We start from the raw sequence: 27326 nt of genomic DNA on the forward strand, positions 1-27326 counted from the left end.
AAGCATATTGGATTGAAGAATATATTATTCAACGTTTATTTAACTGACGATAAAAATCGGTATTTACATTACATTTCAAAAACAAAAAAGGAAAAAGACTAATAAAGTGAATATGAACTACTGAGACTATTAAGTTAACAAAATCAAGTTGAACATAGGAAACCAATCAACAGAATAAGATTTTTGGATATAACAGATGCCTGTTCAAAACAAAAATTATATACAGCATATTATGAAGCTATATTTTAACGGTTTAGAATGGGAATACCTAAACCATAGTGCACGCAATGTCGAGCCGCATTGCAACTTGATCGATAGCATTCGATCAGTACTAAGAAGGACTTGACATGCATGAAATTGATCACCACCTAGTGGTCAATCAATTGTGATACCTAAACCATTGTTTGACAGCTTTACTCAATGAAAGAGTCTATCAACTTGAATGTTTAGCATATGGTATATCTTAAGAATGTTCAGGAAAAAATGATAACAGCTGTAACAATATAATAATGAAAGATACCTTAACAGGTTTAGTTGAAAAATGATCATCTGAGTAATGTACAATATGATAGGTTTTCTGGGTCATAACAGATGCGCTTAAAGGATAAAAGAGAAGACAATTCAAAATAAATACGTTGATAATATCTATAGTTGATTGTTCACTGAATAGTGACTATAATATGTTTATTTAATACTTTAGTGATGGTCAAATTCTATCAATTAAGCTACAATGTAGCTAATAATCTAAGTAATTTGACATCGTACACACTATGTAGAAAGATGTTTAACGGTCAGAGGTAGTCGGGAGGAAACGCTCCATAACCCAAATTTCATGTTAGTTGCCACTCGTCACTAAAGGATAACACCTACAATCTTGAATGAACTGGTGCTCCCTATAGCGTTTGAACTCATATCATTCAGTTTTACAATCTCCGACATTACTATTGAGCTATTCGGGGTCTGAAACATCCGGAAAAAAAAGTGATAAAAGCATAGTGATGGAATTATTCAGTTCAGAAAATATAAAACTATCAACAACAAAAAAGAAGAGGAAAGTTAACTAAACTTACTAGATACAGGTTTTGATAATTCATCCATTGATAAACTTAACTGTTTATTAAGATCTTCAATAAATTGATCAATTTCTTTATCAAGATCTTTCAATTGATTAATTAATGTATTATAGAAGTCAATGCCTTGTTTTGATTTCGATAGAATACCATCGAAAGCTTCACCAGCTAATAATATATTATCGATTTGTTCAGAACGTCTAACGATAACAAATGAAAATGACAGTAGACAGAGTTGTACAATGATAATTAGACAATCTTATGAAAAATTTCCTAGACAGACAACTCTACATTATTTAAGTATATCAGAAATCTATACCGATTTCCTCACTGGTTTAATGAACAATGTTGCCCTGATTACAATAACGGGTAGGCAACATGTTTCTATCATGCATTAAACACTGAGAAATTTCCCCTTAAATGCTACAATAACAATTTACCAAAATAGAACCCGTACAAACTAATATTTTTTGAATAGTTTTGTGAAGAATTTGTAAAGAAGGTTTTGTTAAGGACTGATGTCATTCACAGGATCGATAAGAACGGAATAATGTTAGAAAGTTATGTAATATCCATATATCTAAATGAAACGTTCAAAATTGAGTAACTTACAACTGAGTTACTGAGGTATCAATTCAAGACCACAACAAGCAGCGTCTTTTAAAATTCAGATTCTTTTATTAGTTCTTTTTTTCTTCTCAGAATTAGTTTCTATTGTCATATTTTTGTGCATGCTTCCAAATGCCCTGATACGGCCGAGAGTGAGGAGAGTCCGCTCTCCCTCTCTCTCGAAATGCTCTCACATGGCCACGCGTATATAGCATCTGACAGGGAAGTCCTAGTCGCTGCCTTCTCGTGGCATAATTGTTGTTTACGGAATTGAGAGGACGAAAAGCAAATGTCCGGCACTTCAACCAGGTTGGCGGATATGGAGGACCCAACTAGGGAGTTGGAAAACCCTGATTCAAAAACAATGGTCCACATGAGCTCCAGGATCCTGAGGAAACAAAAGGCGTATGAACCAATTATTGATCACCGGCTACCATGGGACTGCATCTCCCTACGATTCTCCACTACCTTGTGGATTAGACCTCTAGGTCAAAGGTTCGGGGAGTGGCCCCTTAAGAAAACTGCTTGCCTCGATTCCGGCAGTATTCCGGCCCTTAAACAAATGGAATGATTTGTGTGGCGCATATATATTTAGTGGCTCCTTGTACCAAGGTTTGTGTTTAAATGAATAAAAATCGAGTAATAAGTGAAACAAGAACAAATAAAGTTATGAGGAATTCGGTGAAAGACAGAGAATGGATGCACCTGAACCATTGCAAACAATTTTGAGCTATGTCATTCAAAGTCTCTAACCATTGGTTACGATAATAACGCGGACCACAACCAGATAGTCTATACCTGTCAACATAGATAAGTTCAACCGTCAGTGACTTCATGAATTGATACCATGTTTTGGTTCGCTCGCGCCTAGCTTTCGTCCAGCCTATTTCTACACCAGAATACATCGCTTACTTTTACGTAACCAGTTGTGGTAATTAATCAATTATAAAAATTTCACCTTCGTTTCGATTATAAGTTTCCAGACGTTTCGCTACTCTAACTGACCACAAAACATTATTAAAGTGACTTATTATCACTCATTTGTCGTTAATTTGACAATTCCCGACCGTTGCTGCTACCTTGACGTGGTGGTCGGGCTTGCCTATTACAATGAACCAATCGAGCTGGATGGAACAATCGCTCCTCAACGTCCTACCATTCCAGACAGGTCGGTTGACGAGCGGTAAGACTAAAAGTAGCAAACCCAAGGTCCGAAGGCGAAGTCGTACTGCTCACTGTACAGAGGTGTGACGGCAGTAAGCTGTTTCCTTCAGACAACCAGCATGACAGCGATCCTGCCTTCCCACAAGGAGGGGTGGGGTTAGAAAATGTCCACCCTAAAAATGCACACCCGCCTTATCCCAAGGATATCCGTCTCCGGTGGTAAGGTCCCAACAAGTAAGGAGCTAACACGAAAATTAGCACAGAAAGGTCGTGTGTGACCGACCTTAAGCAGTTATCCCTTGGGCACTGCAGTCACGCTCTCAGGTCACTAAGACCACTTCTAACCCAATTTCCTTTACAGGCTCCTCTAGAAGGACCCTTCCACGGTGTGGGCAACCGGGAAGTGATAACTGCCCTCATACCTCTAACAGCACTCAATTTGACAAGTAATTGTAAGTGTAAAGTATTGATGAGAAAACTAAGTAAAGAGAAATACTTTTTTTCGTTTAACTTGTATTTTCCAGAGCTGTTCGAGTTTGAGATTAAGATTTTTAAAACAATAAAATAACTATCAGGAGTTTTTGTGGAGATTTAGTATTATCATAGTTGCAAGCGTCAGTCAATTGAAGCTAGACCATCATGAAAAACCTGGAAGCACTGAACAGCCGTTTCGTCCTATTGTGGGACTCCTCAGCAGTGCGCATTCACGATCTAAATAAAATAATTCGTTATCGTGACCAGGTTAAACTGTACAACTTACAGTATACAACAAGCTAACATAGATGAGTGGTAAAGACATTAGGAAAAGGAATCAGTCAGTCACAACGTAGAACTTCGAAGGTACGTACAACAGTTCGAGCTGCCATACCACATTAACACAGATGAAGTTGTCGATTCAAATCCAATAGTGGTAGAAATGGTAAGAGTATAAGCATTATGTGAAAGATTAGGGTTTGAAGATGTTATTCAAGGAGTATAATCTAGTGAAATAAATTTGGAAAGAGACATGAAGAGTTCAGATTATAATTTGGGAGAACACAAAGAGTTGATGTATCTTCACCATTGCAAACGATTTTGAGCCATGTCATTCAAGGTCTCTAACCATCGATTGCTATCATCTCTCGGATCCCAACCAGGTAGTCTAAACCCACCAACATGGCTCAGTCCACTTGTCAGTGACTTCATGGATTTGTGCCACGTTTTGGTCTTGCCGCCCCTAGCTTTCTTCCAGCCTACTCCTACACCATAAAGGAAAAGGAATATCATAACTTCAAATATTGAATGCAGTTAGTTATACTAAATCCCACTTACTTTGTTCGAATTTCTGATAATTCTGTCCATTTCGGTGCAAATTCAGCATTTAAATCAATTAAAGCTGATTGTATATTCTCTTGTGCTTTTAAATTTTGTTTAATAATATTGACAAGATGATCATGTTTTGATTTTAAACGATTTTCAAACCAACTATTTAAATCTTGTTTAACTTCATCTGGGATAATAAGTAGATCACTGTCTACATCATCTAGATGTAGATTAGTTCTTAGCTGATTGATTAATTCAACACGTTGTTGACGCATTTCATTAACTTTGTCAAATAATCGTTGTGATTCTTTAGCGATATTATTAAGTGTTGAATCTATATAAAAGTGAATATTGTTATTTATTCATATATAGGTTGTTGACAAGATTTTCCAACTAAGAGATAATCATTATATATATACTTGAAATCATGAGTCAATTGAAGCTAGACCACCATGGAAAACCTGGAAGTACTGAACGGCCGTTTCGTCCTATTGTGGGACTCCTCAGCAGTGCGCATCCACGATTCCGCCTCGCGAGCGAGATTCGAACCCAGGACCTATCAGTTTTGCGCCAGAGCACTTGACCGATAGACCAGTTACAACGTAGGACTAGGCACATATATACATCGGTCCAAGTTGGCAAACCTCATTAGTACAACAAGATGAACACCGAATTCATAGTAGTAGTTAATTAATTGGTGGTAATATGTAAAAGAAAGATTATATATAAGAATATACTACAGGAAGAAAGAATTAGTTGGTAGAAAGAAAGATATAAAGTGATTTTAATTTCACGGTTTAAGGGAAGACAAAGAGTGTATACACCTACACCATTGTGATCGATTCTCAGCCATGTCACACAGAGTCACCAACCATTGGTTACGATAGACACCCGGACCCTAACCAAGTAGTCTTTATCTACCAACATGGCTAAGACCACAAGGGTCGACCTTTTCTAATTCCAGCCCTCCTTGTGAGGTAGGCAGTATCGCTGTTATGCTGGTTGTCTGGAGGAAACACATAACTGCCGTCACACCTCTGGGCAGTCGGCAGTACGACTTCGCCTTCTGACACTGTGATTGCTGCTTTTAGTCTTACTACTCTTCAACCGACCTGTCTGGGATGGTAGCACCTTGAGGAACGATTGTTCCAGCCAGTATAGCTTGATTGGTTCATTACGATAGGCAAGCCCGACCACCACGTCAAGGTAGCAGCAGCGGTCGGGACCGAGGCAGTAGTAGTATCACTGTCCAAGTTAGTAGAATAAGGTAAACATAAATAATATGATTCGAGAAGGATGAATTAATTCACAGAATCAAAAAAATAGAAAACAGTATTAAAGTTCGGGATCTGATAAGAAACAAAGATTGAAAACAATTATGAAATTGTGACAAACACTAGGCTATGTCATACAACTTCAACAAATGGAACCGATATTCGCATTAAACTGAGCTAGATAGCATGTACCAACTAACAGAGCTCAAACCAACAGTCAATGACCTCCTGCACTGATGTCAGATCTTAGTTTAGTCAACCTAAGCTCTTTAAACATATAATCGCACCACATTAGCACGACGAGATGAAATTATTCAAAGATAGATCCTACAGTAGCGTAAGTAGTAAAAAGAACTAGGTATAATAAATAAAAAAGGTATGAAGCGACTTAGATACTCAGTTTCTAAGGTAAAACAAAAAATGAATCCATTTAAACCATGGCAGACAATTCTAAACCATGTTACACAAAGTCACCAACTTCGGACCACGGTTATCGAACATACCCCAATTGAGTAATCTGAACCTACCAATATAGCTCAATCCGAATGTCAATAACTTTATGACCTGATGCCATGTTCTAGTTTGATTGCCCGTAACTTCCTTCTAGACTACTTCTACACCAGACTTCATCTTTCGAGAAAGATTAGCCATGCGAAATTCAGTGACTAAACTAGCATAAGCATGCATGGATATATATATATATATATATATATATATATGACTCCGCCTGTAGCTCTTCCGGGGGTTACTGCTGGTCCCAAGCCCGGATAAAGGAGGAGGGTTGTGTATGGGGTTAGCGACTCCATCCCGTAGAAAACCAACTCGCTAAAAAAACGCTAACCAGAAAAAAATATTCAAACGTTACATATATATATATGGAATCCTGAAGGCCAAAGGAGAAGAGGAAGACCAAAGAACACATTACGCCGAGAAATAGAGACAGACGTGAGAAGAATGAACAAAAACTGGATAGAACTAGAGAAGAAGGCCCAGGACAGAGTATGTTGGAGAATACTGGTCGGTGGCCTATGCTCCGTTGGGAGTAACAGGCGTAAGTAAGTAAATAAGTATATATATATATATATATATATATATATATATATAACAGAGGACAAAAACTTACGACTAACATATCGAAAAATTCTTCCACATCTTTCATTTTAATAGATAGATTTTCAAATTCACTGTCGCCATCAACACTCAGATTTACCAAGCCTGTACGAAAAAATCCAAATAGATGAATTCAATATAATCGTGAAATTGATGATAAGCACATTTATGCAGACAAATGAAAACCTTTTTTACAAATCTGAACCAACAGCATAAAAAATCAGCGTGACCCAAATGTAGTTTGTCTAAATACCCATTATTTTCTAAAACTTCGAATGGAATCAGTGAAAAAAAGGAAATGTTAAAATCAATATTTTAAGGCCCAGGACAAAGTGGATTGGAGAATGCTGGTCGGCGGCCTATGCTCCATTGGGAGTAACAGGCGTAAGTAAGCAAGTAAAGTAAAATCAATATTCTTTGATCATTTTTTGATCGTGCGCGTAATGTTAAACACCAAACCAAAGAAGGTGAGGTTACTTTGGAGCAGTTCGTTCTGTCTTATTCTATGGCTCTAAAAACGTGAATTTTAGAAGTACAAGATATTCGTAAGCAAGATGATCTAGCACGGTGAATGAATTAGGAGTTAGAAACTTACGGACAACATTGTTAACTTTACAGAGTTAGTTCGTGTATTTATTCAACAAGATCATAAGATTATTACAACCTTCATGACGTATTAGTTAATTAGAAATAGGCCACCAACATTTTACTGGATCAAGGTGATGATCGCGTCTGATTCCAATGTGATTGGTCGTTTATTTAGTTATGTATATAGCTAAGCAAATTTATTAGCCCAGTTAGCGTATTAGTTACGTCTAAAAAGATAATATAAGTCGAGTTACTTTATTAATGACTACGACAGTAATTTGGAAGGTATCATTTGTAAGGTGTTAGTTACAGGGAAGTAATAACACTAGATAAATGTGTGAAACTTACTTGAACCAATACTTAAGTCAATGGACATTTTACATCATTTACTAAGTACTCATTTATATAACGTTTTTCTTTGAGCTTCACTAATTTGTGTGAGGACTAGTGATACCACCTTCACATGACTCTCTAAACTGAAGTAGGAGAAGAGGGTTTAGAACCTTCATTCAAATGTGTTAACCACTGGTTCGTAAAATGACATTAAAATATAGGTGTGACTATAGATGGAACTTAGACATGATGATCGAGCTTGCCTATTGTGATGACCCAATGCGACTACACTGGTTGGAACATTCGCTGTTTTACGTCCTAGCACACCTGGCGGGTTGGTTAGAGGGCAGAAAAACTAAAAGTAGTAAACTCAAGGTTTGAGGGTGAAGTCGTACAGCCAACTGTACGAAGGTGTGACGGCAGTAAAGTGTTTTTTCAAAGATAATCAGCATCTACAGTGATGCTGCCTTCTCAAAACGGAAAAGGGTGGCTAGAAAACATTAGTACTAAAAATAGCATAAATCAACTTGACCGGGAGATTACTTTCGCCGAAGGTAAGAGCTTTCGAAATACAGAACTAATACACTAAATACGCTAAAAACAGTTGTCCCCATGGCGTTGCGGTCATGTTTGCCGGTCATCTAAATCACCTTCTTCTATAGACCTCAAGGAAGAGTACCCTTCCACGATGTAGGAAACCGGGAAGTGACAACTGTCCTTATACCTCTAACTATATAATATATATATAAACAAAATTACCAAGTTGTTTTTTTTTCAAAAAAACTAACTTTTTAGTTGTTTCGACAATTCCCCATTAGGATCTCTATCTACAGAATCCATACGAGCGAATAAATTGTAAAGCGATTGAGGGAAAGGTGGATCTCCTGCTAACATTTTTGTTGTATCCAAATACAGAGTAGATAAAAATTTGCTGAGAAACGAAGTAGGACAGAGAAAAAAAAGGTCTCATTACAAAATGTTAGCCGAAGTAAAAGAATATTCTGTTTTTTTACTGCTTTGCATTTCAACTTCAAGTAAATATTACACGGAGATAAAAAATGGAAGTACCAGAAGACAGTTTTATGGAGTTTCAACTATAACGACAATGACAAAATATTTTCATTTAAGCGATAAGTAGTCCTATATATATAAGATAATAATGGCGATGACGCAACTAGTTTTCAACAATTACATATGTATACAAAGAGCCTTAGGACGTACATTCAATGCAGCAAGACTACGTCCTACTTTCTTCAGACGACCAATAGCGATCTCATGAAATAAGAATGAATTACCTAGTTCCTCTGTTTATATATGTATTTACATTTCAAACTGCTCCTGCAGAGCTAGTTATATTGGGCGAACAAGTAGATAAATGCATCATCGTTTCTCTGAACATCACGATGCACGTGTGTCAGAATAAGCGCTGCCTATGGTATATATATATTTTTTCTTCAAAGAAGTTTGGCTTCACATTTTCATGCAAAATCTTATTATACTACTATGTGTGATTTTTTTTCAGCAACCGTAATGCACAACGGAATGACTGGAATCGATGTAACCCAATACACTCTAATTTTAGCGACCTAGTAAAAGCTTGATTTTGAGATGGTGGAGATTTGTAGCTCAGGAACAAAAATCAAACCAATGGGAGATACCACCAAAACAAAGAAATAAACAATCACAGATTTAAGGTCAACAAGAACCAAACAACATCGAGGTGTACAGGACAAGCTGTGAACCACATGTGGAGAAATTTAAACACTTCACTTCTGCCTGAAGTTTGTGCTGATGATATCGTGTTTAGAAGGACGATGAAAGCTCCACGACCAAACCATCCAGCTCAGAGAACAAACCTACATCAATATCACCCACCTGAGCTACAAATCTTCTCCAACATCTCAAAATCTATGATATATTGTGTAATTTTCGATTTGTAATTAAGTTAACACTAAATCTGATTTGATGGTTGCTAAGCTAAATTACTTAAGTTAAATAATGTGTACAACTTTTCCTGTTGTAGCTTTTCATCCAGCTCAGAGAACAAAACTCCATCAAAAGTTTGATTATTCAGGCTTTGAAGTGTACGTTTTACTAGAGTATACATTTGTCCATGTGAAGCCTTGTTTAATTTGAGGAGAGTTTAATGAAGTAGGCCCCCAAATGCCCTGGTACGTCCGAAAGTGGGAAGAGTCCGCTCTCCCTCTCCAAATGCTCTCACATGGTCACGCGTATATAGCCTCTGCCAGGGAAGTCCTACTCACTGCCTCACACAAATCAAATGAGATTTGTGTGGCGCATATGTATCTGGTGCCTCTTTGTACTACTATTTATGAATATAGTGAGCTAGGAGATGGGTGGTTTGGTTTTCCTTTTACTACGCTATCTTTTTTCAATTAATCTGTTGTAATTACAGAAGTACAAAATTAAGTAAATAAGACATTTAAATAGATAAAAACTAACATTCCACTTACTCTAACTCATCTTCTTTTGTGTCAACTTCACCAGTTAAAGTACGCAAAAGTGATGCCTTCATTTCACTAAATAATAATAATAATAATAATAATGGTTACAACTTATAAAATGGAATTCCAGGATTATAACAGACAAACAAGTACTGTACAGTTATGCAAAGGAAAGTAGGCTTAGAATTAGTGCACTAATAATACAAAAACTGTTCAAAAAACGATTAGGCCTCATGTAAACAGAGTTCTAGGAACATATATTGTTGAAAACTTATAAATAACAACAATATACTTAGTATTGTTTGTTTGGATCTTCCCATTGATGTGTTAGGACTGCAACTGGTCAGTCTCTTATTGGCATATGTGCATACTGTGCGTATTGCCTCGATGTAGCCTGAATTCACAAGCATGGTAAGAAAAGATGGATAGTGGCTAGCAGTCGAATCCAGGAAGTGCGTTTCTTTCTATTTGAGACTCGTTAGATGGATGTACCTGCATCTCACAGTTGATGTACTGGGTTCGAGTCCTAGAGTGAACATCAACTCTGAGATGCAGGTACATCCGGCTGACGAGTCCCAAATAGGACGAAACGCACGTTCTGGATTCCACTGCTCGCTACTATCCATCTTTGCTTACCAATAACAACAATAGTTCTGAAATTGATTTCAGTTTGTAAGAGAGAAAGACATACTGAGTGAAACCGGATAGAATAATATGTGAGTTTCCAAAATCAAACAGTAAGAGTAGGTGGAATTTATATGAATACAGCGAATTATTCAATTAAACAAGATTATCGCCTATAGATGTTGTTGTCAACCTAGAAACCAATAAATATACATGAGCTATAAAGATTATTAATTAGCTTTTCGCAATAAAGCTTCCTCAGTCAGTCAGTCAATCACAACGTAGAACTTCGTACGTACGTACATCAGTTCAAGTTGTCATACCACATTAACACAGAGATGAAGTTGTCGATTCAAATCCCATAGTAGTAGAAGTAGTAAGAGTATAAGCATTAATGTGAAAGATTAGGGTTTGAAGATGTTATTCAAGGAGTATAATTCAGTGAAATAAATTTGAAAAGAGAAAAAAGGTAGAGACATGAAGTATTCAGAAGATTAGAATTCGGCAGAACACAAAGAGTGTATGCACCTTCACCATTGCAAACGATTTTGAGCCATGTCATTCAAGGTCTTTAACCATCGATTGTTATCATCTCTCGGATTCCAACCAGGTAGTCTACACCTACCAGCATGGCTGTCTAATTGTCAGTAACTTCATGGATTCCTACATAGAATTATAATCATTGAAATTGAGCGACAGGAATTCATTTAACTTGCTAAATTTTAGTTAGTTGTTTACAATCTTAATGATTATGTTGATATAGTGTAACATCACCTACAAGATAGTACATTGTTGCGCGAAATGAAAATGATAAACATTCCTTTAACTAGAAAAGCAAAGAAGTCTTGATGAGATAATCCATCCACATTGAATGGCTAAATCAATATTATAGGGAGCATAAAATGAAACTAAGAACAATTCATACCGCGGGTTACGTAACTACTGTGGACCCACTCAAAGTACAAATTTAGTCATTTTAAGCTCATTTGAAACCTCCGATATACCTATATTATCAATTTATTGATAAGCTATTACCATGGTGAAGAGCTGAGGAAAGTTGAGATATAAATATTTTGAAGTGTGCATAAGTTAATTTATCAAAATAGCTCATTAATTAGCAAATAAATAGAAACGTGATAATGTAAAAATCCCATCTGATTGTCTTGAGGGTTATCATTATTATTAAGTTCAGGTAATCAGTTTTCGACATTAAGCAACACTTTGTGAAGGGTTACCGATGTTGACCCGCTTCTCGAATTGAAACTGGTTGATTGGGCTTCCGAACTGAGAGTAATTTAATTTTTAAGACAAAGCTTTATCAAAAAAAATCCGACCAAATGGTAAGAATAAGAAGTGAAAATATGTTTTTTTCCAAGACACTTGCCTATATATGGAAGCTGACTCCAACACATTCATTGGTATAAGTCGATGGAAAATATCTGGACCTCTGACTTCTATATCGTTGTGGTCGAATGGGACGCCTTTGACAATACATACTCCTAAAATCAGTTAGGAAAAAAAGGAACATGCTTTACCATGAATTACAAGCTCCAAGTTAAAGTCAAATGTCAACCAAAAACTAGAAAAACAGTATTTAAGCCCCCAAATGCCCTGGTACGGCCGAGAGTGGGGAGAGTACGCTCTCCCTCTCGAAATGCTCTCACATGGCCACGCGAATATATAGCCTATGTCAGGGAAGTCCTACTCACTGCCTTCTCGAGGCACCGGTGTTGTTCACAAAAGTGAGAGGACGAAAAGCGAATGTCCGGCGCTTTAACCGGGTCGGTGGATGTGGAGGATCCACCTAGGGGAGTTGGAAAACCCTGATTCCAAACCAATGGTGAACATGGGCTCTAGTATCCTGAAGGAACGAATGGCGTATGAACCAACTATTGGTCACCGGCTACCATGGGACTGCATCTCCTTACGATGCTCCACTGCCTTGTGGACTAGGCCTTTAGGTCAAAGGCTCCGGGTGTGGCCCCCTAAGAAAACCACCTGCTTCAGTCTGGGCACCTGGGCAGTATCACAGCCCTCACACAAATCGAATGAGATTTGTGAGGCGCATATCTATCTGGTGCTTCCTTGTACCAATATTTATGTTTAAATAAAATAATGTCTGAAGAAAATAGCACTATCTCTGACAGACTGAATATGGTCTAAAGCTATACGATTAGGATGATATTCAAGATTATTCTCTGACAACAATTTAACCATACTACATATATATACCCTCGATACTTGCACCTCACAAGCTGATATTATGTAAATATTTTCAGAGGTCATGTTTCGCATCCGGTATAGTGCACTCAGTACACTCATTGGTTGACAGATAGTTTTATTGAAAAAAAAACAAAGGGTATCAGGCTGAACGACCATTTTTGATAACTTCTTCATCAGCCCTTACAATTTCAAGTCCAAAATTAATTGTCTCACTTCCACTCAAATCACTTCACATTATCGACGTAAACTAGTCCTAAAATATTGGTGGTCTCCCTAAATATCTAGGCTACCTACTCTTCCTACCATATGAAGCAATAGTTTACATATGAAAGTTTTTACTTACCAGCATAGACTGGCACTGCTGGTTTAGAAAGATCTGTTAAAGATTTTATACTTAGACCGTCAGTCCAAACCAACTTTTTAAATAATGACGGTAGTTAAGTTTAGATTTACTACACTTTATATGACTACCCCATTGCGATAGGTGTGTAACGTGGCATAGCCTGATGGTTATTTGATTATCCCAACTTGGCTACTAAGATAGAAATACGTAATAGTAAATTTCAAACTGAAAATATTGTTAGTATACTACTCAAATTATTTATCACCAACTGTATATTTGAAATTGTAAGGGAAAAAAGTATAAAAAATAAGTTCCAAGTGAGATATTCACAGTGTTACATTCGTACAATCCTAGCTATAAAACATATGTAATTCAAGATAGCGCTTAAATGTCCTGGTACGGTCGGGAGTGGAGAGAGTCAGCTTTCTCTTGAAATAATCCCACATGGCCACATGCATACAACCAATGTCAGGGAAGTCCTACTCACTGCCTTCTCGAGGTGAGGGTGTTCGTTACGAAATTGAGAGAACGAAAAGCAAATGTTCGGCATTTCAACCGGGTTGGTTATTTATTTATTTATTTAATCACATACATATTGGTACAAAGGGCACCGGATACATATGCGCCACACAAAACAATGAGAATGGGAGGAGAAAGGGAGAAGATGTGTATATATAAAAGAAGAAAAAAAAGAGAAGAGTAATGATGAGGGGAACTGAAATGTACAACCAGAAGACTCTTTCAGTTAAGAAAGTTAGAACCACTCTTTATGTAGAAAGTAAAAGAAGGTTGCAGCAGGATTGCCACTGGCTTCTATTCTGAGCCATATCTGATAACGTCTCTAGCCACTGTGTTGCACCATCTCTCGGACCCCAACCAGGGAGTCGTGAAGGACCAACAGAAGCTAGCCCTTTGCAGCTCTCTTTCATACCACGACACCATGTCATACACTGACCTCCTCTCCGCTTTTTCCAACCAGTCCCAGAGTCGGCAATGAACGACGTGGAAGTCTCTGGGACGACATTCGTAAAACATGTCCAAGCCACCGAAGTCGGTGTTTCAAGATGGTGACACCAATTGAATTATCGTCTCTGCGCCCAAGCACACGATGCCGAACCTCTGCATTACTAACATGGTGTTGCCACTGTATGTCAGCAATCCTTCGGAGACAACGATGATCGAACACAGAGAGACGTCTAACATCCTCAACTCGGAGAGGCCAGGTTTCACAAGCATAGAGCAAAACTGCTCTCACCGACGCGTTGTAGATCCGACCTTTTACAGCCAGACTAACATCACGAAGGCGCCAAAGATGGCCCAGATTGGCATAAGCCGCTCTGGCTTTCATTATACGTGCATCAATCTCATCACTCACGGCACCACCAGCACTTATGTAGTTACCTAGATACACTAACTTCTCAACTACTTCAGTCTGCTCACCATCTAGGGTGAGTACAGGATTAAAATACTGTCAGTCTTGTAGGAGTACTTTGCACTTGGAGGGTGCAAAGCACATGCCGTACCTATGGACACTGATTGCCAACTGATTAAGTGCGGATTGCACGCCTTGGGCATTATCGCACAGTAAGACAATATTACCCGCATACTCAAGGTCGAGAAGTCGTTCTCTAGGCAACAGATCCACACCGCCATTACTTACATCCATCAGAGCTGTTTCCAGGATGCCATCGATGGCAAAGTTGAGGAGGAATGGTGAGATTGAGAAAGGTGAGATTGATCACCACACAGTGATCAATCAATTGTGATTACATCTCATTCCTACAGGAGGTCGGTCGCGGCCCGAATAGCTCAGTGGTAACGTCTCTGACTGTGAAGCTGAGTGACACGGGATCGAATCCGCCAAGGAGCATCAGTTCCCTCAAGACTACAGGCACACCTTGCTGACGAGTGCCAAGTAGCACGAAACCCGGGTCCAGGGTTTCCTGTTGACCACCTCCAACCACCATGTTACCTTAATTGGGGAACCCTGCCTAACCCCACTGCTCGAATGGAACAAGGGAGAAAAGTGGTTGTATGCCCTCACTCTGCCTGAGGTGTTCGTATACAGGGCCTTTAAGATGTTAATGAACTTCTCAGGCACACCCTTCTTCAATAGACAATCCCAGAGAACAGTCCTGTCCAACGAATCGAAGGCAGCCCTGATATCAAGAAACACTACGATTGTTGGCCTACGATAAGTATGACGGTGTTCTAACATTTGGCGGAGGGTGAAGATGTGATCAATGCATCCTCGACCAGAACGAAAACCAGCCTGCTCCTCGCGAATCAATCGTTCTCGGGTTTTAAACAACCTACGAAGAATGACAGAAGCCAATAGTTTGGACGCAATCGGAAGTAGACTTATCCGCCGGTATTTGTTACAGGAACAACGTGAACCCTTTTTAAAGATAGGGACGACTATTGACTCATTCCATGATGTTGGAACACTTTCTTGCTCCCAAACCTTTGTAAACAACACCGTCAGTTCCTTAGCCAGAAAGTCACCACCATCTTTAAAAAGAGCCGGAGGTAAGTCATCTGGGCCCGGCGATTTGTAGCGCTTCAAGAGTTGGAGTTCCTTGCGGACTTCCGCCTCGTTTGGTGGATCAGTCGTCACCGGCCATGGGGGGCAGGACAAACTGGTCGATGTTGCCGGAGCAGCAGGCCAGTTGAACTGCCCTTCAAAGAATTCCGCCCATCGTCCAAGACGTCGAGAGATGTTGGTGATTGGCATCCCGTCACCCTCACAGATTGTTTCACTTACAAAAGACTTCTTGCTGCCAGTGGCTCGGATGAGTTGGAAGAGCTTCCGACAGTTACCAGATGCAGCTACTGCTTCTAGCTCATCAGCATGCTCCGACCACCAGGCTTCTCGGTCCTTACGCAAGCTTTGCCCGATTTCACTACGTAACAGCCTTCGTTTGTGGTCATACTCACGGTCACCCGGAGTAGACTGATGGGCTTCCATCAGTTGTAAGGAGCCAGAAGAAACCCAGTGCTTATAAGCGGGACGTTTCGCGAAGCCGCAAGCGGCTTTACTCGCCATTTTCATGGGGTCATGAAGATGCAACCAATGCTCATCTATACTTTTCGGTGGGATGGTAGCTAGCCTAGAAGCTAGCTCTGTTCGATACTTACTTGCAACAGAAGTTGCAGCCAGTTTACTAACAACGATCCGTTGATGGCAGTCATTCCTTCGGCCACTGAAAAGTAAGGTAAGATTGGCGCAGACCAGGGCATGATCAGACTCCAGATAGGTACTCCAAAAGGAGCGGCAGTCTTGTACACAACCACGCCAGCGGTAGCTGATCGCGATGTGATCAATCTGAGTCCAGGCTTGGGATGCAGAGGGAGGACGCCAGGTGGCACACCGGCGATGACTGTGCCGGAAGTTAGTGCTAGTCAGAAACAGGTTGTGGTCTGTGCACAGTTGCAGCAAACGGTCCCCGTTATCTGTCCTGCGACCAACAAGTCCCCATCGGCCACCTAAACGACTCTCTTCTGTGCCTAGACGCCCGACCTGAGCATTCAAGTCTCCGGCTAATACTACAATATCTGTCGAACGCGCTTCCTGGAGAAGAACTGTTAATCTGTGGTAAAACTCATCCTTGATTGCATCCAGGCTGCAATCTGTCGGGGCATAGGCGGAGATGACGAAAAGACACCGTTTCTCACGCCGGTTTCTTCTCACTTTGATGGAACTTTCTAATCTAACAGCACATAACCGACTGTTAATGGGGATCCAATCGATTAGTGCTGCCTCAGCCCTAGCGCTTAGTGCGACACCAACGCCAGCAAGACCAGACGAAGATGCCACACGGTCCCCGGATAAGCGCACGTGAAACAAGCTTTTCGAGGCGACAGATGGAGAGCGAATTTGTAGTACTTCACTAGAGTCTTGAATACGGGTCTCGGATAGACAACAAACGTCAACATTAAGACCTTCCAAAGACATAGCCAGCCCTATCTGTTGTCCGATCTGCATTAGTGTGCGAGGGTTGAAGGAAGCCAGCTTGAACGGCGTACGTGGTTTCAGAAAGACTGCTTCAGTATTCATAATCGGTGGAAGCATTCACTTTCAACCAGACAGTGACTGGAGACCGTTTAGATAGGGCAGATTTTCCACCAAGAGCGAGCTGCTGCATAAGTTGAAGAGTAAAGGTACACAAATTGGGAGTAAAAGGGGGTGAATTAGCGATATGATAAATAATAATAATAATAATAATAATAATAATAATAATGCAAATTGTCTGGCATATAGTAAGCGTGGAAATAGGATTGTCAGTACAAGTCATCATTTCATTTATTTGTGTGAGGGCTGTGATACCGACCGGGTGCCCAAACTGAAGCAGGTGGTTTTCTTAGGGGACCACACCTCGAGCCTTTGACCTAAGGTCTAGTCCACAAGGCAGTGGAACATCGCGAGGAGATGCAGTCCCATGGTAGCCGGTGACCAATAGTTGGTTCATACGCCATTCGTTCCATCAGGATCCTGGAGCCTATGTGCACCATTGGTTTAGAACCAAGGTTTTCCAACTCCCCTAGGTGGATTTTCCGTGTCCACCAACCCAGTTAAAGCACCGAACATTAGCTTTTAGTCCTCTCAATTTCGTAAACAACACCCCCGCCACGAGAAGGCAGTGAGTAGGACTTCTCTGGTAGAGGCTATATACACGTGCCCATGTGAGGGCATTTGGGGAGGGAGAGCGTACTCTCCCCACTCTCGGCCGTACCAGGGCATTTGGGTGCACCGGATTGGTGGATATGGAGGATCCAACTAGGGGAGTTGGAAAACGTTGATTCCAAACAAATGGTGCATATGGGCTCTAGGATCCTGAGGAAACAAAAGGCGTATGAATCTGTTGTTGGTCACCGGCTACCATGGGACTGTATCTCCTAACCTTGCTCCACTACCTTGTGGATTAAACCTTTAGGTCAAAGGCCCCTAAGGAAACCTTCTGGTTTGGTTTGGACACCCGGGTAATGTTACAGCCCTCACACGAATCGAATGACGAAGTGTGGCGCATGTGTATTTGGTGCCGTCTTGTGCTAATATTTATGTGCTTGAATAAATAAATAATTCACGATAAGCTAGCATAAAAATTCAAGTAGTCTGTATTTAACACCTATTAAATAAGATTTGAAGTGTAGCATGGTTTAATTTACTTGTCTTAAAGCATTCAAATTCCAACCGATGGGTTGCGTGGTTCGAAAGTCCACTTCGAATTCCTTTATCAGAACACTAGGTTACCATCATTATTCACCAAAACAAACCATAAATCAAAGCCGATTACAAGAATATGTGCTTGTTTATCGAGTTACATCACGCAATTAATTAATCATAATAGCTAGATATGCTAGCGACTATCTCCATATTGTACTTTACATCATGCACTTGTCTTAGACTATTGCTGAAAACTAGGGAACCTTGGGTAGCTATTTCGTCCCAGCATGAGACTCATCAATAGTTAACAATAATAATAGCTTTATTCATTGCTATAGACTTTGTTACAGTTAGGAATTCCAAGTATCAATTGAGAAGTATTGCAATGGATTCCGTTCAGAAATACATTAAAGTTGTAATAGTGCTGAAACTATACGTTATAAACGTATTTTTGATAGCCAGTATCTCCTACTAATCTTCAACGGTGGAAGTCCAGTTACTACCAATATGTATGTATGAATTCTAATATATTCAGCCCTCCTTTTGGGAAGGGTCAGAGATTTTAATCATTATTAATGAAATAGGTGGTGGGTCTTTCATAATATCCCATGAGTATATACAGTTAGGATTCGTAATTACTCAGTCGAAAGAAATCTAAAATAGAGAGATTTGTTGCAATAATTGCAAAGTTGGAGAATAGGTGACCCAAACGTTCAGACCTACAATTCTACCCGGAATCGAATCCAGAACCCTAAGGTTTGTTGTAAGTCTTTAACCTTTAGATTACTAAGTCCGCATAGAATAGTTTATATGTGTAACTTCAGTCAATTCGTGATACAGAGTGACCATCTTCCAATGATATTGGTCAGTAACTGCACCACATTCTACATGGTTGATCTATATCGAACTAGGTTGATATCAAGGTTAGAATATGCCGCTACTAAACAACTAGGAATCAGAAGCTTGGAATCATCAAGACATGTTGGTTTACAGTACAGCCTATGCTACTGGGACGTAGTCTCGGTAAAAAACAAGAGTTTAATAAGTAGAATACTGAAAACAGATAATAACAGATGACAATCGCCAAATTAAATATTTGAAAGCACCAACAAAGATGCATACCTTTAATCTGTTCAAGGGACTCGATTTTCGGGATTAACTCATGATATATAAAATCGTTGTCTTTTGTAGAACTTGTTAACCTGAAAACAAAATAAAAATTACACAAGCAAGTAGACGAAGTACTGTTTAGGATTTCCAATATAGGACGAAACAGCTGTCTGATGCTACCTGGATTTTCATCAATATATAATTGAATAAACTTGAATGTAAATTAATCTCCTTTTGGTCTCGACTAAATACATCTTCTTCACAAGATTGTTATTTGTATAAGCTGGATTAGGAGAGAACTGAGTTGCTGTATTCTTGTATCAAAGTTTTGTTAGGGCTATCGTTGTATCACAAACATATTGATCTCTCCACTTAATTTCAGTAGTCTGTGATAAAGACTATCATCTGAATTACATCACTAATAATAGAGGTTAATCAATGCAACTCAGTACAGGTTGATTTATACAATTTTGGACACGCGTTTGAATGAAAACTACTTTTGTTACCAACATCTGCACGGTCATAGACTGCGACTAAATAGATGACGTAAACCAAGAAGCTCATATATGGAATTCATACTTACTTATTAGAGATTAATTCTCCAGCATAAGTGGCACTGGCACGATAAGTGCCACCTGAAGTCATCATAGATGAATTATCTGAGTCTTTGAAGTTTTTTGCATTCGTCTTACAATCTTCCATACGATTATTAGCAAGTTTAAACCATGCTATAGCTTTGCCATAAACTTTATTTTCTTCTTCATTTATGCCGGCATAATAAGCCGTTAACGATGAATAAAAACTAGTCTTTATTTGACATCGACGACGCCATTCCTACAGAGAAAAAACGAAGTGAGTTTGAGTGTATAGACAATTCAAAAAATGATTCCAAATTCAACATAGACTGTCCATCAACTAAACTATGAACACCATGTGAAGTGTGGCTTTTGTCTTACTTATTATGTAAAAATAACTTTATTTGGTATTGTCACTAGACTTATACAACAAATTAATATTAGTCAGTAATCGAATTCTACACGTTGTGACCAAGCCTCCAGTAAAAACAAGATATCTGTTACTATCTAACGATCGATTAGTGTAAGCCAACTGTACAGAAGTATTCTGTACCCAAAAGCTGATAATACAGTTCAGTAGCTGAAATTACGTTGATGTACTCAATTTTTAGTCATACTTGTGTGAATGTTAGTGTTATAATTGTTTTACTAATAAACGACCCAGCTACTCCTATTGCTTAGTATTCTTATACAATGACACTCGACAAGACCCCAAAAATCAGAACACGTTGAACAGGAACGAAATTGTATTCAAAATAACAAGGATAGGTGAATAGCAATCCATCGTTAGAAAAACGTTCATTTATTTATAGTATATGCATAAGAAGCTTTTAGATGCTTCTCCAATAATCTGCCAGAGCTGATTGGTTTAGAATTAGCCAATCAGTGTGCGCACATAATGTGCTAACAGTTAGTGACACAAACCAACTTTTCAAAGCAAGATAAGTAGAATAGCTTGAGTTTGTTGCCTAATGGCTTTTTAATTTCTAAAAGAATGATTAATTGATTGGTAATATCCCACCGATCATTGGAAAGAAACTGATAGGGAAAGTGGTGGATTTGTTTAATAAAATTTAACTACTTTTATGTTCGTAAATGTGTTCAGTAGGCGAATTATTAATGACAGAGGGCATCTGAAATAGCAATAAAAACAAACAAGAAGATACCTAGAATCGGACTGAGACAAACACAATAGTCAGATCTTGCAATTACGTACCAGTACTGTTAGATGTGAGTGGAGAGTTGACACGTCCTAATTCATTTCTTTATGTTGTTATATTTATAAACAGTACTATTTACAGTGCACCTATCCAATATTTTAAAATCCAGCAAGGTAAATCCAAGAACAGGATCAACTGGATAGGATGGAAATTTTTTTGAACACCTACAGATTTTGCTTTTTATTTTGAACTCGCATTGAAGATGATGACTAAACTATCAACAAACTAGACTATTTTCACAAAGCAAGTCTGTTTAAGTATGTATATAAATTCTGAATTACAGATTTAAAAACCAGAAGGCATGGTAATAACTTAAAAAGAAAACATACTTTAGAATATTTTGGGAGAACTATTTTATCATTAGACTCAAACCCTAACAGTTGGGCACCAACATTTTCGTAAACCTCCATAATGTACTGAGACAATTTAGCAGTCACATTAGCTGGCCTGTTATCCAGTATAGACTTTTCTACAACACATTCTTGAGCTTGTGCCTGCAAATTATTATGTTGAAACGGAGTCATTATTGAAATAGTTGTTCAACTCAAAAACAAATTACTTAGATTAACGAAATCACATACCCATTTTTGTAAAAAAATTAAGTGTGTGATGTTCACTAAAATCACGTATCAACTTAGTTAAGATAAAAAAAATTATGTTGTTCGGAAAGACAAGTAAGAGCTTAAATTATGAGTTCGGCTAAACAGACCGGACAACTAGTTTCAAATTGCTAAATTTTGGTTAAAACATAAATTCATAATTTAACATGACAATCACACACAAGTGTAACTACCAGATTATGAAATCAATTAATTTTCCAGTATGTCACGATCACTTTTGCTTTCAAACGTTTGAAGGTGAAGCTTTTGGATGTGCTATCCGATTGTTAAAAAAAGAAAATGTTTAAATACATTGACCTTAATCCTATACGTGGAGTGTAGTGATGAGCAGAACAAGTGTTTAAAATCTATGAAGTAGTGTGGGTCGAAATAGATTACAGTGGGTTAAATATGTTCATTCTTATTTCCCCTTACGCTGTGACGACAAATATCGAATTTCCCTTTCACTATTGAACATATGTATATAGTGCAACAATATTTAAACCATATAGCAGCAGTATTTCAGTTTATTTCAGTAATAGATGATATTATTGGCCCAGTGTAATCATCAATCGGTTTTAATTAGTAAGCGAAAACAAAATTATTTATCTAAATGTACAATTCCACATTTTCTTCGTCATGAGGAAGGTGGTGTTATTTATTTATTTGAACACAAACACGTGGGCACAAATACACATGCGCCACACTTCATCATTCGATTCGTATGAGGGCTGGAACATTACCCGGGTGTCCAAACCGAAACCGGAAGGTTTCCTTAGTGGGCCACACCCGGAGCCTTTGACCTAAAAGTTTAATCCACAAGGTAGTGGAGCAAAGTTAGTAGATGGAGTCCTATGGTAGCCGGTGACCAACAACAGGTTTATACGCCTTTTGTCTCCTCAGGATCCTAGAGCCCATGTACACCATTGGTTTGGAATCAACGTTTTCCAACTCCCCCATATCCACCAACCCGGTTGAAGTGCCGAACATTTGCTTTTCGTTCTCTCAATTTCGTAACGAACACCCTCACCTCGACAAGGCAGTGAGTAGGACTTCCCTGACATTGGTTGTATGCATGTGGCCATGTGAGAGTATTTCGAGAGAAAGCTGACTCTCCCCACTCTTGACCGTACCAGGGCATTTGGGGGTAGGGGTATTATTTATCTGGTATGAAATCTTAACTGCACTTATGAAACTTCGTGGTCAGTTGGTGAAAGAGCATCTTAATCTTTATACCTTAATGACAGAAACACTCAACAGTAAAGTGATTCGTAGCTCTAAGGAAAATTTATGATATCCGGAAATTTATACTATGAAGTTTAGTTGGCAGTCAGTCAGTCAGTCACAACGCATCTAGAATCGCTATCGCTTGACTATTTTGGGCTACATTAGCAACAAATCTAACCCTTTTTCATCATCGCTGAACATTAATGAGGTTAAAAGCACAAAAATAAAGTCCGAAAACGACTCACTAGCATCAATGACCCAAAGAGTAGCATGAGCTCACTGGTCAAATCAGTTGCACCTGATACAGGTAGATGACGCTCGACTAGTGTATTTAGAGCCCAAGAAGCGCATTGAAAATGCGTACAAGCAATTTTCATACTCTGAAACACAAAGACAAAGACAACTTGACACAGATCAAAACGTGAGATGGTTTTCGAGTAAAATAAAAAATGCTTTCGCAACTAAGGGTTGAAACCCATTCTCAAATATATTGACAAATACCTGAGCTACATCTTGTTTGTCCTAATGTGAGCAACTGGATTAAACTAACATGAAAGGCATGATTATAACGCATTGGTTCAATCACCCAACTTTCTAACTACTTATCATGGGAATAAAGATGTCTACAAGAAAGCTTAGGATATATAAAATGAAGTTTAAAATCTCAACGCTATAATAATTATCATGTAAATGTTTTATTACTGTATACTATCAAATTACTTGAACAGACTTTGAAGATTTTGTGGAGAATCGAAAATCACGGAAATACGGTAACTCAATATACGGATTTGAATCCACATCAACACTCAACAGATAGTAATTAGTTTGTAAGTTGAAGGTTACTCATCAACGTGATTTCTGTAACAATGACAACATATTTCATACTGAAAAACAACTTGAGTGGAGCCAAATTCGAAATCCCTTATCTTTACGATCTTAATGGCGACATAGAATCACTTTAAGCGAACGTAGTATCGGTAGCCTTAGACCAAGTGTGTTGTATTAGCCAAATTACAGCAATTCCAGCCACATGCTTTCAAGATGAAGACAACCGAATGAAACATATTCAAGCTAGCAAATACGCGCGGCCGGACGTCGTCATGCAAACCAAAACGCTGTTTCAGATCGCAAAAAATGGAGTCAAGTACTGTGTATCCACCTGTTCTTAGATCTGATTGTCTTTTTTAGTACTTTTAGGCCCCATATTGCACAGTTCTGGCACTGCGTAATCGTCAGCTAGCTACTTATAATTCTAAGTGTCTCCTCATCTTATGTGCAGTTAAGTTTTTAAATTCTGCTCCCACGGACAACTAAACGTTAGTCAAAGATATTTACAGATTTGGACGGTAGACGTTCTACTTTTTTCACTTGCACTTTCCTTATTTAGTATGTTTACATTTTTTTAATGTGAAGGTCAGCCAGAAGAAAACTTTAAATCCGTCTATACGCACCTTAAGTCTTGTGATTTCTAACTAAAAATTACCACAGAAAACCGGACGTATCAGTACAGAAAACTGTCAGAACATTGTAGATTGTAATACGCCCGTTTCTGGATAAGCCGTAAAAAACTACAACGTCAAGCAACAAAATAAGCTTACATCTGCATCCGCTCTCTTCTCCTTGACACCCAAAATAGAATGAAGGGCGGCGATGTTATACATTACGGATGCTTCTTCAAAACGAATATCCGAAGACTCCAAAAGACAATCGGAAAAAATGTCTTGCCTGTGCCAAATGAGCATTTAAATATCTGATTACCATTTCCATGTTACATCTGTACACGTTGCGGCGGAAAAATGAAACCTGCCTTTAAGTAGCTGCAGTTGAGCATAATACCGTTTCAGTTGAGAAAGTCCAGTGTAATCGACAGAAGGTTCACAGGCATACTAATACAAAAAATGTGTGAAAACTCCACCATACTTTTCGTAAGCTAAGGAAACTATTGAATTCCTTCTCGAAGAGACTGGAAGATTGTTGATATTGCACTTCGATGTACTAAAATATTGGTGAACTAAAATAATTTTAGTATACCTTTTTCAATGGCTGTAGATCAGGCACAAACTCAGACTTTTTCATAGGCAAACCAACAGCTGGGAGCCTAGGAAGTCCGTCCATCCTTGACCTTGAACGAAAACAAACTTGCCACCAAAGCAACAAATGGTCCAAATGGTTGAGGACGGAATAGAAGCTTTCATTTAACGGGCTTCCGTGTCTAGTAGCAGTGGATCACCAATACCTCCAGGCAAAAACCTAGGTATATGAACGATAATAGAGGGAGAAAAAAAGAATTTGGTAAATCATAATAATATGTTATCCTTAGTCCTTAAGAATAGGTCAAGTTTCCTCTTAAAGGACTCCTGGGAGGTCGCTTGGACTAGCTCAGTCGGCAGCGAATTCCAGCACTTGACAACTCTTACGGAGTAGAAGTTGTGTCTACAGTCTGTTCTGCTATGTTGGGTCTCCAGTTTCCGGGTGTTACCTCTTATGTTAGTGTTGTTACTAAGCTTAAGAAGATGTTTAAGGGGATGACCAGAAGTGTTAAGGATACTGTAAGTCATAAGAAGGTCACCTCTAAGACGCCTGTACTCTAACGGGTAAAGGTTAAGTGATTTGAGGCGCTCTTCATAAGGTTTGAATTTGAGTCCCCGAACTGATTTCGTGGCTCGACGTTGGATGCGTTCCAGAGTGTCCTTATCCTTTTGGAGGGAGGGAGGAAATACAATGTTTCCGTACTCTAAATGGGGACGAATAAAACTATTAAAGATTATGTGGAAGGTTCTACCGTCAAACTGGCCAAAAATGCGCTTCAATGTTACCAGTGCAAGCTTTGCTTGAGAGGCGTTTTTGTCACAGTTCGCATACGATTTCAGGTCATAGGGTACCAACACTCCCAAATCTTTTTCGACTTTGGAAACTTCTAGAGGGGAGTTACCTAAGTTATAACTATAGTCTGCAACATGTCGCAGATGGACTACTTTGCACTTTGAAGTGTTGAGGGTAAGTCCGTTGCCGTCTGCCCAACTTTGAAGTCGGGTCAGGTCCTCCTGAAGTGCCAGTATATCCCTATGGTTACGTATCTCTCCCCAAAGTTTCACATCATCAGTAAAAAGCAATAAGTCAGATGAAACTTGTTGAGGAAGATCGTTAATGTAAATCAAGAAGAGAAGAGGTCCTAGTACTGAGCCCTGGGGGACCCCACTAGGACATTCCATAGCCTGAGAGAGAGTGAAGCTAACCCTGACCTTAAAGTGTCGGCTTTCTAGATATGAAGTGAGCCAGTCAATCAAAGGGGGTTTTATACCCAATCGTCTAAGCTTCTTGATAAGACATACGTGGTTGACCCTGTCAAAAGCTTTTGAGAAATCCAGGTAGATGACACCAACCTTCCCCTTGCGATCAAGGATGGTTGTCCATCTATCCACCGCAGTCAGCAGATTGGTCATACAAGAATGACCTTTTCTGAAACCATGCTGTTGATTAGTGTATTATTGTATTAAGGACAGCCTACAGTCTAGTTCAATCCTTTTCTTGTTAGTCTTCAAAAGTAATGATAACAGGTCCATTACCAAATATAATTCCTTGGAATTTTTTAGTACTGGGAAGATACAATCATGCTTTGAATGTATCAGCGCGCGCTTTACTAAAGGGAAGTTTGGTTTGAGAGTGCTTTGCATTTCTCAGACTTTCGCCGTGTCTTGACGCAAAAAATGTGTCATTTTTGATTCAGGGAATGTGTTTTCAATTGAAAGTTTGGTAGATTATATTTCTTTTTGAGTTAATAGTTGGCTGTAGTTTCTCGTGAGCTAACAGATTCAGATTTAGTATGGAACGGAGAGGAAGCTAGGTGGCCTATGTTGGTCCTGGCAATGGCGGTCTATCAGTTGACCCAACACGTTTTGCTAAAACGTTGACAGATGAAAATTCAATCACATGTTGAAGTAATGAACTCCATTCTTTGATGATTCGATAGGAAAGTCGATAGTCAACTGACAAGTAATTTAATCCTGACCTTAAAATGTCGTTATTTAGATATGAAGTGAGCCAGTCAATTAGAGGTGGTATGATAACAAATCTTTCGAGCTTATTGATAAGATATATATGGTTGACCCTATCAAAAGCTTTTGAGAAATCAAGGTAAATGACGTCAACGTTCCCCTTGTGATCGAGGATGCGTGTCCATCTGTCTACCTCAGTCAGCAGGTTGGTCATACAAGAGTGACCCTTCCTGAAACCATGCTTTCGGGGTGATAAGTTTAAGGATAATAAGTAGTCATGCATACCATCGCATATCAGGGACTCTATAATTTTTGGAAGTATTGAGAGAAG

General features: G+C 38.9%; 1 protein-coding gene across 1 annotated transcript in view; it reads right to left on the reverse strand.

Moving 5' to 3' along the window:
• Positions 1–25115, reverse strand: part of Smp_075810 (pcd6 interacting protein-related) — a gene marked incomplete at its 5' end in the record, with an annotated part of 33570 nt that extends 8455 nt beyond the window's left edge. The window contains 15 exon segments of the mRNA XM_018791315.1: positions 1071–1270; positions 4155–4393; positions 4399–4479; positions 6543–6634; positions 8239–8381; positions 9925–9990; positions 11924–12038; positions 19392–19471; positions 19963–20213; positions 21504–21668; positions 23246–23380; positions 24599–24725; positions 24759–24886; positions 24921–24995; positions 25032–25115. Coding sequence (XP_018645527.1) covers positions 1071–1270; positions 4155–4393; positions 4399–4479; positions 6543–6634; positions 8239–8381; positions 9925–9990; positions 11924–12038; positions 19392–19471; positions 19963–20213; positions 21504–21668; positions 23246–23380; positions 24599–24725; positions 24759–24886; positions 24921–24995; positions 25032–25115 — 1981 coding nt within the window.
• Between the last annotated feature and the right edge of the window lie 2211 nt (positions 25116–27326).

Source organism: Schistosoma mansoni, assembly GCF_000237925.1.
Source record: "Schistosoma mansoni, WGS project CABG00000000 data, chromosome 3 unplaced supercontig 0105, strain Puerto Rico, whole genome shotgun sequence".
NCBI lineage: Eukaryota > Metazoa > Platyhelminthes > Trematoda > Strigeidida > Schistosomatidae > Schistosoma > Schistosoma mansoni.